This window comes from Culex quinquefasciatus, chromosome 3 (assembly GCF_015732765.1).
Source record: "Culex quinquefasciatus strain JHB chromosome 3, VPISU_Cqui_1.0_pri_paternal, whole genome shotgun sequence".
In the NCBI taxonomy this organism is placed as follows: domain Eukaryota; kingdom Metazoa; phylum Arthropoda; class Insecta; order Diptera; family Culicidae; genus Culex; species Culex quinquefasciatus.
The window spans coordinates 86032631-86050412 of NC_051863.1; the positions used below are offsets into that span (position 1 = coordinate 86032631).

General features: G+C 40.0%; 2 protein-coding genes across 4 annotated transcripts in view; one reads left to right on the forward strand and one right to left on the reverse strand.

Annotated features, from left to right (window-relative positions):
• LOC6045455 (acyl-CoA synthetase short-chain family member 3, mitochondrial) overlaps positions 1 to 17782 on the reverse strand; it is a 65398-nt gene that overhangs the window by 22070 nt on the left and 25546 nt on the right. For all 3 annotated transcript variants that reach the window (XM_038264702.1, XM_038264704.1, XM_038264703.1), the window contains exons 3-7: positions 5767 to 5911; positions 4974 to 5118; positions 4612 to 4914; positions 4167 to 4555; positions 3882 to 4032 (exon numbers count right to left, since the gene is read on the reverse strand). In XM_038264702.1, coding sequence (XP_038120630.1) covers positions 3882 to 4032; positions 4167 to 4555; positions 4612 to 4914; positions 4974 to 5118; positions 5767 to 5911 — 1133 coding nt within the window. The remainder of the gene's footprint in view (positions 1 to 3881; positions 4033 to 4166; positions 4556 to 4611; positions 4915 to 4973; positions 5119 to 5766; positions 5912 to 17782) is intronic.
• LOC119770240 lies at positions 764 to 1495 on the forward strand. Its single transcript, XM_038264706.1, has one exon. The coding sequence runs from the start codon at positions 1009 to 1011 to the stop codon at positions 1312 to 1314; it is 306 nt and encodes a 101-aa protein (XP_038120634.1). The 5' UTR covers positions 764 to 1008; the 3' UTR covers positions 1315 to 1495.

The following is a 17782-nucleotide window of genomic DNA, read 5'->3' on the forward strand; positions in this document are numbered from 1 at the left end:
TGTAAACCGAACAAAGCAGGCGCAAAGCAAACCCGAGGTACAAGTGAATCGCGTGTACCGCACGGTGCAGGGAAGCTTGCTAGAAGCTCTTTGAATTTTGGCAACACTTTTCTCTGACAGGCCCGGCCACTTTTGGCACTGACAGCTCTGTTTGTTTTCATTCTTCAAATTCGTCCACGAAGAAAATCTTCCTTCTCGGCGGAGCTGACCAAACCCATCTTCCGCTGTGCTTTTTGGCATCAATTGCTCCTACCCGGCACCTGTCCCAACTGCTGCGCGGCCACTCAAGGAGTGGGAGGTGAGTTTAGATTTATTTTTGTAGTTTTTTTTTTGAAGAGTTACGAAAGTGGTTCTATTTTTAGTGCACTATCTGGAGCCGGATAGCGTCATCACGGACCTACCTGACCCGAACCGGATTTTTCGGCCAGGATTGAGTACTTTTGCTACCGGGGGAAGACAAGCAGCTGGGGCGGTTGTTCCAGACGATCATTTTGCACTTTGAGTGCGACCATGACGATTTTAGCCAGTACGAGGGCGGCAACCCGGAGGAAGTCCGGGCGCATCACGAAACGGAGCAGAGTCTGCTTTCGTTCAACTTCCTGTCCAACAGCCGGAAGAAGGTCATTAAGCTGGATCCGTTCAATCAAAGCTGCATCGGGGTCGTTTCCGGCGAGGCGTGCGTGATTCGGTTTGAACCTGATCCGGATCGACTATTGGCGGATTATCCTGCTTGCGGCGGGGGTGTTTGTGTTTTCGTCGGCGGTCAAACTATTCTGCTACATTTGTGGGATTTTCTTGAGCATTTTCGCCAGCTTTCCGTGGTTGTCTATTTGACCAGCAAGATCTTCCCCCGGAAGCCGATGATGTACGGCGTAATGCTGGGAGGATGGACGCTCGGGTTCTACTTTGCTGTTCGACAACTTGCGACTGATCTTTGTCAAGTACCAGGTGTACGTGTTCTGGTACGTCCTCGTGACCGGATTCATCAGCTTCGACGTGTGCTACCGGATGGGTCCTCCAAAGAACCAGCGCAGCAAGGACCTCATCAAGTGGCGCTTCCGACTGGCCGCGATCGGCGCAATCTTCTTCTCATCCGCCTACCGAGAGGCCACCACCGGATTCTGCATCGCCCTCTTCATCTGCTACTACTTCCCGCGAATCCTCCTGACCAGAGTCAGCTCCCTTCACCGGCGTCGATTCCCGCCCAAACGACGCCTTCTCACCGTCGAAGAGTTCAACGATCAAGGTGCCCGCAAAACCATCAAAGCCCTCGACGAACTGTGCGATCGGCCACGAATGGAAGCGTACAGGTAGCAGCAGCAGCTGATGGTACAACGAGCTCCCGTATCCACAGGACTAACCGGAAGTGACAAGGCATTTGCTGTTGACCTTACCAGCCAGGGCGATTACGACTTTGTAATAATGATCACAGTTAACACTCCAAAAGTTTATTTTTTAGTCCATGCTGGCTTCAGAAAATGACAGTTACAAAACAAGTGAAATAAATGAAAAATATTATTATTGTTATTAACATCAAACGAATAAAGGGTTAATTCATTAAAAAAAAATCGAAAAGATTTGTAAAGAATTCCATAATGGAAATTTAACATCATACAAAATTAGCCTCTTTCAAATGATACTGCAGAATGTTTTTATTTCTACAAAACCTCTTTTGAAATGTGAAGCGAGATTTTTTGCGTACACTACTACCACTATACGGATTCACTAATACTAATTCATCAGTGACGTCATCGATGATGATCATCAAACTAACACTATCAAAATGCACTAATACATATAAAGTCAAGATTGCCTTCACGTTTCACCTTAAATACGCGCTGATCCCTGATTTACCTGAGGGGATTGGAAGTCTAAATATAGATCGAATTTCCTTCAGAAGCTTGCTTCTATGTTTAAGGCTAGTATGCTGATCGGAAGGAAAGGGGTCAAGAAACAGCTTTACGAACAGCATAACAAAGGAGAGAGAGCGATATCTTGGGACTTTTCTTCACCCTCTCTGACTTGCTTGCGCTGCCGCTGCTGCCCATTTGATTTTTTTCTTGACCGGTTCCTTCCGAAGTGCGTATACCGCTTTAGGCGGGGCCGAACAATGCCCAGCGACCTCGGAATTGGACCGCAAGGAGCTCTGTCATTCTGAAACGGGTCGTTAGAAGCAGCACGAGGGCTATCACCACCTAATATCCGGGACTAAGATAAATTGTATCAGCATTCGGCATATACAAAGTCTGATACAAACTATACTTTCCCATAATTTCGCTACCGGTTAGCAGGTATTGGATTGGACCACACACAAACACACAAACACACACACACACACACACACACACACACACGCTGGTTGGTAAGTAGCTCTAGACAGAAATATTTCGGTAAACCCCGCAAAATGTCGGGAAAGAGCCCTTCTTTCACCGTGCTAAATATCAGGCATACCGAATTTTTTATCGTTAGTTTGTTTTAAAAAACACACCGTGAACTGTGCTAAAGGAATCCGTGTACGAAAAACTAAACCCAAACTAAAAAAATCATTTTAACGATTTTAACTTAAGATTGATTCCAGTGGTTGAAAAATGCAGGGATTAAGTCTCCTTAAAGGCACTTTTTTGAACTATTGATTGTAAAAATAGTAGGACGACTAATTCAACGGCATATGCGTGAGGGTTTTGTAGTTGATATGTTTATCAAACAATTTATGTATAAAAAAATAATTGTTTTCGATGCAAAGAACAAAGAGGGAGGTTTTCAACAGTAATTTTTAGAAAAAAAGTGAAAAAAGTGAGTTTAAGTAAATTTCACACAACTTTCTAGAACAAAGCTGTTTTTTCTCACGCTGACGAGATACAGGATAGGGATCAAGTCTCCGCACTATACCCTATTATTCGGCAAATTAAATAGTTTAGTTACTTGCATTGTGTTCATCTGAAATTTTTTATGAGCACAATAGGACACGTCACATTAATTGGGTCAACAATCTTCTTGATTGAATTTCAAATGTTCTACAGTAGTTGTTCGGTAACTGCAGTACAAAGTAGCCCAGTCACCAAATGCTGCTCGCTAACTGGGCTGAACGAAAAATAACGAGGGGACCACCGATGCATAATATTATCCTGATGAAATATAAACATAAAAGTTACTCAAATGTATTTACAATGCTTACTTTTTATTATTCTTTAATTGTGGCTTGAAATTACAAAAAGTTTGAAAAAAGATTTTTTTTATTGAACAAGATTTTTGCATCCATTAACCCCTCGGCCATATCGGTTTGTTTTGGTTTTTTACGTTTGTCTCCTTTTTAACTGGGCTACACTGTCCATGTTCGCATAAATATCCCATATGCAAAAAAAACAGCAAGCTAAGAAAAACGCATGTGAATTTGTTCCACGCATAAGGCTACGTGTTAAGTTTTTGCGCAAAAACTGGATTTCCTCCTGATTTCTAGAACAAAGTACTGGATCACAGAATTTTTGAGTTTTTTTTACCCAGAAGGAGGGTAACCGTCTAAATTAGAGCAACACATGCCTCATGGTGAGAAACATTGGAAAGTGATAAACATTGAATAAAGAAGATAATTAGTGCACAGTGCACAATTTTCTTCTTTATTCAATGTTTATCACTTTCCAATGTTTCTCACCATAAGACATGTGCTGCTCTAAAGTACTGGATGTTATAGGCTTTTCTGAAAGAGGACACGATTTTGAACCAAACTGCATCAATAACTCAAAAACGAAGAAAATGCATATGGGACGTTTATGCGATCAGGGGCAGTACAGTAGCCCAGTTACCGAACAACTACTGTACATGGATTGAAGGGTCGTTCTGCCCTGGTGTAACGAAACGCAAAGTTTACCAAGTAATATACTTACTGTCGTAGCCACAAAACGGAAGTCCAGTTGTAAATGGTGGAGGATTAAGACTCTGTGCAAGACCAACGCATGTTGCAGTGATGGCTGATCCGGTTTCCGTTTGCCACCAATTGTTTATCACAGGGACCTTGAAGGTCTTCTCAATCCAACTCTGTAATGAATAAAAATATGTGTAATGAAATTTGTTTCATTTGCTTGAGAAAAAAAAACGATTGAAGGCGTTTAAGAGATCATTTCCATTTTCACGACAGACGACTTAAAAAAATAACGATAATGATTCAATACCTTCGTTTCGATATCGCAATGTTCTCCTGCGATGAAGATGGTTCGCAGAGAATTTAAGCTATATTTCCGACCGTATTTTATTTCAGGGTCAGTTCGTCTTAAAACCCTGAATGACGTTGGAACTGAGAACAACGCTGAGACTTTATGTTGCTCGATTATCCGGAAATATTGTCCTGGATCTGGTGTACGATCGGGTTTGCCTTCGTACATCACACTTGTAGCTCCGAAGAGTAAAGGACCGTAGCAAATGTAAGAGTGTCCAACAACCCACCCAAGGTCACTTGCATTCCACCATACGTCGTCAGGCTGAACTCCGTAGATATGATTCATGGTAAACATCAATGTCACCAAGTGTCCTCCAGTGGGACGTTGAATTCCTTTGGGCTTATCTGTAATTATTCTGTGTTATTCCAAGATCAAATTTATGGAGTAGACAAAAACAAACCTGTTGTACCAGAGGTGTATAAAATGTAGAGTGGATCATTGGCTTCAACCGGAATACATTCAACAGGATCATCCAATACTTTCTCCCAAGCCACGTCCACATAGGAGTCAAGTTCAGAAATTAAAATGTTGGCTCTTTGAAATATAACATTCTTATGAGGTTTCCACTTGGACATTTCCAGAGCGTTATGTAAAATATCAAGATAATGAATTATTTTGTTGGGCTCGATACCACAATTGGCGGCAATAATAACTTTAGGTTCAGCATGCTCGATGCGTGTGCATAGTTCACTGGCAGCAAATCCTGAAATATCAACCAGTATTACCATGTAATCATTTTTTTTGTGAAACACAAGTGTTCACCTCCAAACACTACCGAGTGAACAGCTCCTAATCTCACGGTTGCAAGCATTGCCATTATAGCTTCGGGAATAAGTGGCATGTATATCACAACGCGGTCTCCTTTTTTTACTCCCAGCTTTTGTAAACCACCGGCCAATCGAGAAACCTAGGGACAAATATTTAGGAGGTAGTTTTTTTGTAGATTGTAGAGTTCTAGAGCTCGTATTGAGGATGAAACTTTCAGCGTTTTTGTGTCTATAAATGAGTTAAATTGTCATGCAAAATATGAGCCCTCTTCGATGTGGGTTAAAACTTACATTGTAGTTCGAGGCAAAAAAAAAAACTCGTAAAACTTGTTGAAATTCAACTGTTTTTAAGACATTTGAATGGTTTTTGAAGGACTTCAAAATTTTCCATACAGATTCGAGATTGGTTTGACTTTTTCTAGTAGCTTTTACAAATAACTGTTTAAAACTAATATTTTTAACCTCAGCATCTTTTTCCAACAGCCTCCAACAATCATACTCCCTTAGGTCAAATGTAAGGGAATTCCATGGGATATAAGCCTACGGTATTCACTTTTTGGCCAATTCGTCTAAATCTCAACTTCGATGTTAATTTTACACCACTTCCTTTTAGCTTAGAGGGCTCATATCCGGCATGCGTTCATCTCATGTATAGACAAACAAATGCTGAAAGTTTCATCCAAATCGGGGCACCTCTAAACGGCCGGTGACAGACTCTAGAATTTCTCCCTTAATTTGATTATTTTATAATTTTATAATTTGATCATAAAGTTAGTATTCTGACTTACTTTTTCAAACAGCTCATTATAAGTCACTCGACGTACAGTGTTTGTCATTGGGCTGTCATGTATCAATGCAATTTTGTTTCCTTTATTGTTCAAAATATGGCGATCGAGCACATTGTAACAAGCGTTCAGCTGTCCTCCAACGAACCTATGGTGCAGGACGGTATATCAAGTCATAAACATATTTTTTTCGGTTAATTAATCATAATAGTAGTTTATGCAACAAGTTGCAAAAAGAGGATTTTTTCAGCACGAGTCGTACATTTATTCAACGAGGTTCACCGAGTTGGATAAATACGAAGAGTGCTGAAAAAATCAAGTTTTGCAACGAGTTCCATACAACATTTTTTGCAATTCCAAAAACACACACTGAGTGAAATTTTATGTCAAATTTTCATGTATATTGTCAATAAATCGTTTAAATCAAAAAAAATGTTGAAAAGTTTTACTTTTCGAAACAAGTGCGGAAAAGTTCAACTTTTCAGCACCAATTTGAGGGCTGAAAAGTAGAACTTTTCAGCATTTATTTTGAAAAGTGTTGTTATTCGATTCTGGTATTTTTGGTACAGAAAAGTAGGCTATTTCGTCGATCAAGAATGACAGGAAAAGTAAGTAGTTTCACGACGGAATTGCAAAAATGAGATTTTTAAAACATTATATGTTATTGCTATTTTATCTTGCGTATCTATGAAGAACAGAAACAGAACAGAAAATACAACATCTGCCAATGATGACGCAAAAAGTTTTGTCTGTTGAGAATATCAAAGCAGAGTGCAAATAAATCACCGCCGACACGTAAAAAGCGTGAAACCCCCTGAGATACTTGATAGAAAAGCATGTAAATATTGCAGACCAACCGAAACTTATCAGATACATACATTATGCTAGATAAAATCAATGTTACTTGAAATGTGTGATAATGCAACAAATTCAGATTAATAGCGTTTCGATGTTAGGCGCTATAGATTATTTGGGCAATGCACATAGATAATTTATTAAAAAGACACAACACTGTTTGCCAAAGTTTGCCAATCATGTTGTAATTAATACATTTTTGCAATTTTCTGAGATTTCGGTCATCCGATTTTTTGTATTTTTAATCATTTATAAGAAATAAGTGTGAATTACCAGCGATTGGTAAAACAATGGTTTTCGTACGTACAGCTACAACGGCGTCAAATGTCCAATTTTCTTAGCGTCGAGTTGAGGCGCGAACGAAGAAAACTGGATAATGTCTATCGTCAGTTTGATATTATTTTGGGAGTCAGTTTTTGCCTAGCATATGTCAAAGGTAACTTATCACAAATCTTTGAACAATCCCAGTTCGGTATTTCATTATTATTTTACTGGACATTATGACAAGAACAGTATTGAAATATTAGTGTGGCACACACAAGTGCAAACTTAAATGAATAAATATTTTGGGCATCTTGATGAGATGTGGTTGAAAATTAGACATCAAAATAAGACGTATCCTTATCAGAGGTGACATTGGGTCATACAAAAATGCTTAAATTTGTATGACTCAATTTTGACCCCCCAGATCCACCCTGTAAAAAGTTTGACAGTTCTCAATCTGAGCAATCAGCTAACGAAATCGGGTGTCTTCTAAAACGACCGACCAGTAAACCTACTTAATTGGATTGCGTCGATGACAACATTTCAGTCGATCTACTAATCGACAAATTAAATTGGCCTTAGTCGGGAATGCACGGAAACACACTAAATTGGTCAAATAATCGACCAATGAAATACGTTTTAGTGTTATTTACGAAATGGACTTAGGCAAAATATTTTCTCCGTTATCTTGAACAGGAATTCCTGCAATTTTCAATCATGAAGGAAAAAGTAGCTTGTACAAAGTTTGGTAAGTGTTTTTCTAAGTGTTTCAATAGCCACTTTTAAGAAAAATAGGAAAATTTTATTGTTTCAAGTCGATATTAAAATGTTTTGAAGGTGGTGAACCAAAACATAGTTTTGAATTAGCAGTCACAGCAAAAGGCCTGGCGCTTCGATGGACTATCGGTGTATTTACCTAGATCTTTTGGGGTAAGTTTTAATTATAAAATAATCAATAAATTTTAGTTACAAAACATTCGGAATTTTGTCCGAAAGTCCTGAAAAAAAAACAATAATTTCTAGTTCGTAATTATATTTTTAGGTCACTCAACTAGCTGCCGAAACGTTGTAGGTAAGTAATCCATTTCTTTGTGACAGCTAATTAATCAGCCGGTTCCATTAGAATGCAGAAACCCGGATTCCTTTTAATCAACCTACAAATCGGCCAACTTCGTATGGTCGAGTTGGCTGATTGGGAATACCGATACGTCGGCTCACGTCTGGGTTAAATTTCCATAAGCGTATGTTGCAACATCGACCGATTAGTCGGTTATTTCGTCAGTCGATTCATCCGACTAAACCCGATTATGTTTTAGGAATAGTAGGGTTTTTTTTCGACAGGGCTGTTTTATTGAGTTCACGTTTGACAGAAAGTATCTTTATTGACAACCCGTTCCAAGTAGAGAGCCTGGAGCTTGAGATGTCCGTTCTCTAATAAGCTCCAGGCTCTCTAGTTCCAAGGAGACAATAGTTGATTTTTCAGAACATACACAGCAAAAAATCCGATGGTAAAATGCCTTTGTGAGCAAAAGCATGTAACATTGTATGAGAAAAGCGTGTCCCCAAAAACACGAAGTCGGGGAAATCAATGTGCTCAATTCTCAAATGATAGATAATCATGTTAGAATCAACTCTCTCATACATGAAAACTTTCGGAAAAATCGTTTCTACAACTTCAAAAATCTGCTTAGAAAAAATGGAAAATCGATTTGTCCTTTTAAAACCATGTTTTTTACTTTCCCGGTATTTCGAAAAATACGAGTTTTTGCTTTATTTTTTTTTTCATTCTTTTCCCTCGGTATTGAACACAAAAATTTCCTCATCTGTAAAAATACATGCATCTTGTAGAAAATTTTCCGCCAAAGATTTTTGTCCAAGCAACCTTTAAATTTCATCAACTCTGAGATGAGATATTGCAGTTTTTGTAAAGAAAGAATATTGAATTTCTGAAAATGTTGAAATTAATCATCTTTGGCATACAATATTAAAGGAAACTAAACCCTAATTTGTTCTTTTATTACGTAACGCAATTAGGGGGTTACGAAAATTGGGGGAGGGGGTTGTGATGAAAAATTATGTTACGTAACACAACATTACAAATTTGCAAAAAGACCTAGTGTTACGCGTTACAAGGGTGGTATGGAGGATCGCTCATCTGTTACGATTTGTTACGAATGGGGTCAAAAATCCAAAAAAAAATGCGTTACGTAATCAAATAACGCTCCCTTAGGCCACCTGGTGTTGTTTTCTCATGGCACATTACGTGCTAAATCAATGAATTACTTTTAGTAAATAACTCATGACTGGGACGGGACGGCTGGATAGAGTCTTCTTTTTGAATGTTTACGTTTGTATTCTTCTTCTGTTTTTTTTTGCAAGAAAATTCGTGTTCGAATAAAAATATCAAGTCTGACCACCCTCCAGATTGTGCCGGTGGCCCCGGGGATGTTTCGGAGGAGGGACAATTCCGGAATTGTGGTCCTCCGGGCATGATCGGTTTTAATCTTTAAGATGTTCAAAGATAAACAAGACTATTGACATTTTGAGATCCATGAGTGATCTGACTACCCTTCAAAAAAACGAAACTATTGGCACTACGCCCTAGAGAGCCTGGATCTTTTTAGAGAACGGACATCTCAAACCAAAAGTACCAATCGAAGCACGAGAACTGTCAAACGGAGGTACCAAACGAGCATAAGACAAAGGATTTTGCTCGATTGGTACCTCCGTTTGACAGTTCTCGTGCTTCGATTGGTACTTTTGGTTTGAGATGTCCGTTCTCTAATAAGATCCAGGCTCTCTACTACGCCCCCCGGGGCATGGCCTTCCTCTAACGTGGGATTTCTGCTCCAGCGCCTCTGACGAGACAGGAGAAACCGGGACCGACGTTTTACTTCACCATCCGATAGAAGCTCAGTGGATAAGGCGGGAATCGAACCCGCGTCTCATAGCATCATCGGGATCGGCAGCCGAAGCCGCTACCCCTGCGCCACGAGACCCACTACCCTTCTACTCTCAGATTGAAACCTAAAAATTATAACAAGTTTTGACGAACATCCTGAAAATTATTCAATTATTATTCATGCATCATTACAAAACTCAGTAGGCAGTGCCTATCATGTGAAAGGTAATTAAATTAAGAAATTTTGCAGAGAGGCACTACACTGAAAGAAACCAACATAGCAAAATGAAATGCTTTTTCACGTGAGCTACTCCAAAAACCAACACGATAATTTCACATGCTTTTCCTCTGACTCTCAAATGCTTTTCATGTGAGATGGATGTGGAAATCACTCAGAACCAGCTGATCGCTCGCAAAAACAAATTCATTCTCATTTCGCATGGTGTTCACATGAGATGCAAATGAATTGCACATCGACTCGCCCCAATCGACTTGTCCATTGATTTTGAAATGAAAGTCACGTGAGATTCAAATGAATTGAACTTCGATTTGCTCCAAGCGACCTTTCCTTTGGTTTTGAAGTGGGAAGTCACGTTAGAATCATATGTTTATGTTTTGAAAGCTGTAAGTCGAAAAAATCGGTGATTTCGTAAAGTAAGATGGCGACAAAGGTAAATGCTCATTGTTTGAGCTCTAAGTTTAAAATACTTTTTTGCAATAAAAATCCATCTGTATTATGTGTAGAAATGGAAAAATCATGGTAGGTACTAACAAACCATTATTTATAGTACCGGTAATTTATAAAATAGATATTTCATCACTTTTCCAGGGCATAAAGTTTCGGAATTAAATTTTTAGAAAAAATACGGCCAGCCGAGGAAAAAAGACATTCTGGGACAAGTTCTGCGAGCAGTTTCCGCCAGTGCTGATTCCCGCGATGGCCACATAGTACACAACCATCCTGGCTGCTACTCCTATGCGGATTGATGCTTTTTTACGTTGACAAAAAGTGGCCAGGATCCACACCGCACCGTCATCGTCATTAAAAATTGTAGAAAACAAAGAAGACCAGTGTCGTGATTATTTTTTTGTTTTATTGCATGAAATTTAAAAATATATATATATAAATTTAAAAAAGCAATAAATAAATTTTATTGCGACCAAAAAATCACTTGAAATTGAATGGAATTTCATTTAACATTCACAAGAGCATCATTGCAATTTCAAGTGTATCGACACGTTAAGCTCATGTGTTTTTCTATTGATTTTACCGCGTCGCGAGATGAGAACTTTCGAAGTGATTTGCACATGACATTCACATGCCAAGTCGTATGGGGCAGATTCACGTGTGAAACATGTGATATTGCTATGTGCCTTTCTTTCAGTGTATTTATTTCAGGAAATTGGGCATATCTCTGCTTATATTGAACCAAAACTGATACTTTTTCATGGAACTTGTGTAGAAAACTGTTCTCTACAATGTGATTGATTCTAAAATGTTTTAAAATGTAATAATGTGATGTGGCAGAGGATTGAATAAAATATTTTTGGAACCTATTGGGTAATAAACAGCACATTTATTAAATAATCCATGTTTTGCATTGTTTAATGCTCAAATTCGTATCCGGGCAATGTGTTGCTGTAATTTCATGACAAATGGTACAAAGAAAAGATTTACTTTCGGTCGTATCGGGGTTTCCAGCTTGGATTTTGGGGTAATTTCAAAGAAAGCTAGAAATCTGGTAAATTTGGTTCGATTTTTTTCGGTGGAGGTCAAATTTGGGTCAAATAAAGTTGGTTAGAGTCCCCAAGGCATATTCATAAGATGTTTGAGCGATATCAACATGAATGCACCGATTCTGTGACTTTTTTGAACAAATATCCCATAAAATCGAAAAATAATTATCATTAGCATTAGCATTTTAGGATGCCCTATCCACGAATGGCTCCACAACGCTTATCCCACTGTTTGTTCTGCTTGTATTAGAATCTCATCCGGAACAATCATCCAACACGGGAGATACCATGTCTTCATCTTTTGATGAGTGTGTAATACTACCCAGGGCATAAGGGGGTCCTTGCCGGGTCTAAGCTATCCTTTGGGGAGCGGAAGGAATGTTAGTAAACACCTATCTAAAGTGCGCAAGGATCCCTGCGTCACCTTGGTGGTATAGATGTTTGTTAGAGAGCCTGGATCTTATTAGAGAACGGACATCTCAAACCAAAAGTACCAATCGAAGCACGAGAACTGTCAAACGGAGGTACCAAACGAGCATAAGACAAAGGATTTTGCTCGATTGGTACCTCCGTTTGACAGTTCTCGTGCTTCGATTGGTACTTTTGGTTTGAGATGTCCGTTCTCTAATAAGATCCAGGCTCTCTAATGTTTGTAGGGAGGTCTTGGATTCATTGTTAGTAGGATAAGGTAAACCCTAGGAAAAAAAATTGAATTAAAAATCCATTTTAATTCCTTTGCGGTCGTTCAAAGGATCATTGTACTTAGAAAAATAAGCCTTATCGTTGTGAACAATAATATCACAAATTTAAGCTTGATTTTAGGACCCAATCACAGTCCAGACTCGATTATCTGAAGCCTCGATTATCCGAAGTTCGATTATCCGATGATTTGTATGGGACTTCGAATAATCGAATCAAGAACAACTTTTTTTTCGTTTTTTTTCTTTTTCTTGTTTTAAACATCAAATTTGAGTACTGCGACCCCATTTTAGTCAAAATTGAATAGTTAATTGCCTATTAAATAATAAAATGCTGCCATATTGGCATTGGATTTAAAAGTTCTAAATCACTTTAACGTAGTTTAGGGGACATACGCTCGACAATAAAAAATTAGGCATCAACAAAAAATTTTTTTTCGTGATTCGATTATTCGAAGTGAAATTTGTCCGAAGCCTTCGGATAATCAAGTCTGGACTGTAGTAGATTTTTTTTTGTTCAATTAACATTTGTATTCAACCGCATAATTAGATGTTGTTTTTTTTTAAATTGGCAAGGAAATTTGTCTTTTTTCGAATTTAGTCAAAGAACCCAAAAATCGGACAAATAGCTACATAAGGCTGGTACAAATCTTATTTAAAGTTTTTGTTGATTATACTTTTCGCCAAATCCCAAACCAGCAATGTGAATGAAATGATCACTGTGTACGGGGTTCTGTACTACGAAAATCGCACGGTATGGTTTTTTGAATTATTAAAAATAACAAACTTCTATTGCATTATTATTATCATGTCTATAAGAAAAAAGTATTTGTTTTGAGAATATATGTATAAAAAAAGTCTGTAACAGTGGAGGATTGGCAACGCTGCCAACAGGTCCGGTTGTCGTCGCGTCGCGCTCCTTCCCAATCAAACAGTTCTCCGCTTGACGGGTTCATTCCGCTTCGAAAATTGCTTCGAAATTTTCTAAACGGAATCTCCGGTTGGGCTCCGTTTCAATTCCGTTTGACCATTTTTGCACAAGGGCGACACCTGCTGGTGTACGGCAGAACCTCGATGACACTTCGCCGAAGTTCGCCGAAACGGTTTTGTTGTTGATTTTTTGTCAAAAATGTGCGAACTAAACGTCAAAGTGTTAAGAAAAAAGAAAGCCCGAAACTTGTTCAGTCATGTTCAATTTTCATTCGCGTGCTTTTATTTTTGGAAGAAATCTCGGATTGTCTAAATTATGGGACTGGTGAGTAAAAATTAATGCTGCGTTTTCGATAGTATGAAATAAAAGATTTATGCGAGGATTTATGTGTATTTTTTTCCCCCAGTTTTCAAATCTGGCTCGGCTGGAGGAACTGGCCGACTTCCTGTACTCGTTTTTTCGGGTGTTCATCTCGATGATTAATCAAAACGCAGGTGAGTCGTAAAGTGCCCTCAGTTGTTGGAGCTACTCCATTCCTCCTGTTCCGGCCTCAAGGGTTCGTGCAACCGTTGGTAGTTCATATTCCGGAAAGCCTGCTGTAGGTTCCGATCATTCCGTCGACATTCCGTACTATCGGCGGTAGCGGTAACATCACCTCAACAAAACTAATTATTGATTTCTTTCTCCTTTTCCAGATTCAAGATAAATGTCCAAAGCCTCATTTTGGAGGTCCAGGCGCTTCTCGTGTGCCCCGTCTGGATCGTCTTTGCACCATTACAGTGGCCAGCGGGAATCGTCCGCTGTTTACATGACTTCGTCGTCGTCATCCTCTTCAGCAGCAGCGGCCTACGCATGTTGGGAAGTTGTGGCATGTCGGGAGCAAGTAGCCGCATGGCCTCACGCTTACGCCAAGAACACGTCGCGGGAGGCAGTAAAATCAAACCAACCGAACTCACCGTTGACGCTGCTGAAGCACCACTCCAGGTGAAATTCAACGACGTCTTCGCCAACACGCTGCTGCAGCACAATATGACCAAGAACGAGAACGTCACTCCACGACATCTACCGACAATCCTGTGTCCGTCGAGGTCAACTACGGTGGAGGTGCCATCCCGAGCTGTGTGAACGTCTCAACGCCACTGGATCCGGGAATGCAGTCAGCGTTGATGCCAGGTACCTTTACATCTGAATTTACTTCCTCAAACGATTTTTAAAAACTTAAACATTTTCTAGGGACGCTGACCATCGTACCACACAGAACGATGGAGAAGGCGCCCTTGAAGAAGGCCTTGGTGCCCTCCTGCTTGTTGATCTTGACCCAGCAGTCCAGCGTGTTCTTGTACATGATGCCGGCCTTGGCACGTCCCGACTGCAATTCATGCGTCGTCGAACGGTTCCGAGATGACACCGGACAGCGTCATCACAACCTGTGCAATACCCCACGAGACGAAGATCGAGGTGTTTTTCGAGTCGGGCAGCATTCCCTTGGCGGTGTCGAAGCAGTAGATGATGATACCCTGCACGGACACGTTGAAGCCACGGTACAGATCAACCAAACCGTCGGACTTGACGGTCTTCTTCAGGCAGTAGACGAGACCGTTGAACTGGCGCTCCTGGCCGACGCGGCCTACGTCAGCGCCCAGACGGGTACGGGCAAAGTCCAGCGGGTAGAAAAAGCACAACGAGGTGGCTCCGGCGGCACAACCGGATCGGAAGTTACCCAGGAAGTAACGCCAGAACTGGGTGTTCTTGTCGACGCCGCCCAAGAAGACCTGTTTGTACACATCCTTAAAGGCGAAGTTGAGCGCCTGGGTCGGGAAGTACCGAATGACGTTGGCGAGGTTCCTCTCCAGAACGCTCCGAAGCCCTGCTCCTTCGGGATACGAACGAAGCAATCGACGATACCTTTGTACTGCTTGTCAGCGGCGATCTTCTGCGAGGCGGCCTGGAACTGGAGCAGCAGTTTGACGCGCTCGATCGGGGCGACGGCGGCGGAGATACCACCGGCCAGGAAATCCTTGGCGAAACCGTAGGGATCAGCCTTCTTACTCGACAGTTTGATCTGGGTTTTTTTTTTAAATCACAAACTGACAGAGCAGGTCCTAAGTAAAAGTGAGTCCTGGCCGCGGAGCTTCCGAATCGTACGGAAGGCACAATCGATGAAGGTCAAGGTTCACGGCCCCAGAATCCAACGATGTCTATGTAGAAGTTCCGATCGATACAGAGGAAACGGAGTGTACTGAATCGCTATATGTTATAAATCAATATGTTTACTGTTAATCTTTAGAAAAATAAAAACAAAGGGGAGCCGGGGTTGGGAAGCGTTTGATTTCACGATGAATTATATTTAAATCAAATAAAATCAGCTGCAAATGAAAAAAGAGTTGAATAATTATTTTTGGTTGAATCCAAAACAAAAGAAGAAAACCAGAATGAAAAAAGAAGAAGAAGAAGAAGCTGTCAAAAGCAACCCGTCCATTCCGTTTCGATTCCGTTTGAATTCCGCTTGAACCGATTTGCGGCGAAAACTCAAACGGAACCGGTTGTTGCGTTTGAAACGGAATGCGGTTTAGAATCTAAAACGAACACTGTTTAGAATTCGAATCGAACTTTTTTCGCTCAAGCGGAATTCTAAACGGAATTCAAACGGAACGCTCTGAGTGGGTTGGTTTACACTCATTTTTCGAGTTTATTTTGAGGGTTAAAATTAAGAATCTAGTGTCGATCAATTTGTTTTAATGTACTTTAACAGAGGAATGAACAATTTGAAGGATTTAGCAGTGATTTCAGTGTTTCGAAGTGGTTTTTGTTTTTGCTGCTCGGGGAGTACCGGCCATTTTGCGGGAGTTGACTTGCAGCGATATGTATGTGTGCGCGTTGGTGTTTTCAGGTTTTCGAGCTGAATTATTCATAAAAGAATGAAAAGTTTCGAGTTGTGTTGCAGTTTGTAGCTAAAGGGTTGATTAAATAGATTTTGTGAAAAAGTGCCTTTTACATGGTTGAGCAAAGTCTCATCCATCCTTGGTTTTCGATGACCTTGGGAATGAAAGCTTTAAGTGTGAAAGAGAAGAAAGAGGTGACGGGGCGACGAAAGGTTACAGCTCATCGAGGCTGAGTGCTTTGTTCCAGTTCCAGCAACCACCACGCCACTGCGCTCGACGGTGGAACTAAATAAATGCAGTGATGCCTTCTTCGTGGAATCCCGGTGAGATTGTTCCAAGGAAAACGATTGTTGTTGTCGAAGTCTCGTTTTTCGTTTAAGAACTAAACAGGGAAATAAGTTAACCCACTAATATTTTAGTATCATCATATTTTTTAAGTTACTCAGCATTGCTCCGGAAGAAGCATTAAATATAACTTTAGTGTAGATTCATTTTGTATCGTCGTTGATTTGTGAGTTTGTTAAATCTTTCCACAGCCGGCTGTCTAAGATTTACCTGCTATAAAATAATTCCTTAATTCCTTTAACTAAACATTAATTTTATCGACAGCAGCATCCGGTTACACGCTTTGAGAATATGTATAATATATCAAACAACTAAAATTTAACAAAATGGCAAAAGTCAGTCCGCAATTTTCGCACTCTTCTTACTTTACCAAATCTTTTCCTTCTCTTTCTAAATCATATCAGAAGTTTTAAGGTATCTTTGTATGGACTGAGCACTTAATAGCGTATCGATTTCCTTTCAATTCGTGTTTATTTCCTTAAAAATAAATAAAGTATCGCTTCAACTTTCAGTACTGACAATAAATAAACAACACTTTAAAATATTGGTAAACCAATACATAAAAATCTTAAAGGTTAAAAAACAATATCGGTTGCATCAATTGGTGAAGGTACTACAAAAAAAAACAGTTGAGAATAGTTAAAATGAAAACTCTAAATGTCATTGTGTGTACTCTGAAGCCGGCTTTATGAGTTTAAATATAACAATCTAATAATAATGCTAATTTAGCACAAAAACCCAAACAATTAAACCAACATACATATCACCCGCAATACCTTTCGAGGTATATCCTAGGGTCCTACCTTTCTACTAACATTGAGTCCAAAACCTCCCTACAAACATCTATACCACTACGGTGACGCAGGGATCCTTGCGCACTTTAGATAGGTGTTTACTAACATTCCTTCCGTTCCCCAAAGGATAGCTTGGACCCGGCGAGGACCCCCTTATGCCCTGGGCTGTATTACACACTCATCAAAAGATGAAGACATGGTATCTCCCGTGTTGGATTATTGTTCCGGATGAGGGTCTAACACAACCACACCAAACAGAGGGATAAGCGTTGTGGAGCCATCCGTGGATAGGGCGTCCTAAAATGCTAATGCTAATGCTAATGCTAATATGTATAAAAAAAAGTCTGTAACAATATTCATTGTATTTGAATTTGTATTGAATGCCCCCTAAAATGCTAAGTCTGTTCTGATTGAAGCCAAAAAGAAATTTAATCATTCAAGGCCAATACGAACCTTTAAATATGTTGTTTGATGTGATAAAAATTGTCATCATATTTTTTCTTTTAAAATGCTATTTCCCCGAACGCGGTCAAGCAGAAATGCTCGGTGCCCAAGAACGCGCCGGGCATTTCCGCTTGACCGCGTTCGGGGAAATGGCATTCAGGGAAATG

Bases quoted from the DNA above. Each gene is read 5' to 3' on its own strand.
- LOC119770240 (XM_038264706.1), top strand. From the start codon at position 1,009: ATGGGTCCTCCAAAGAACCAGCGCAGCAAGGACCTCATCAAGTGGCGC.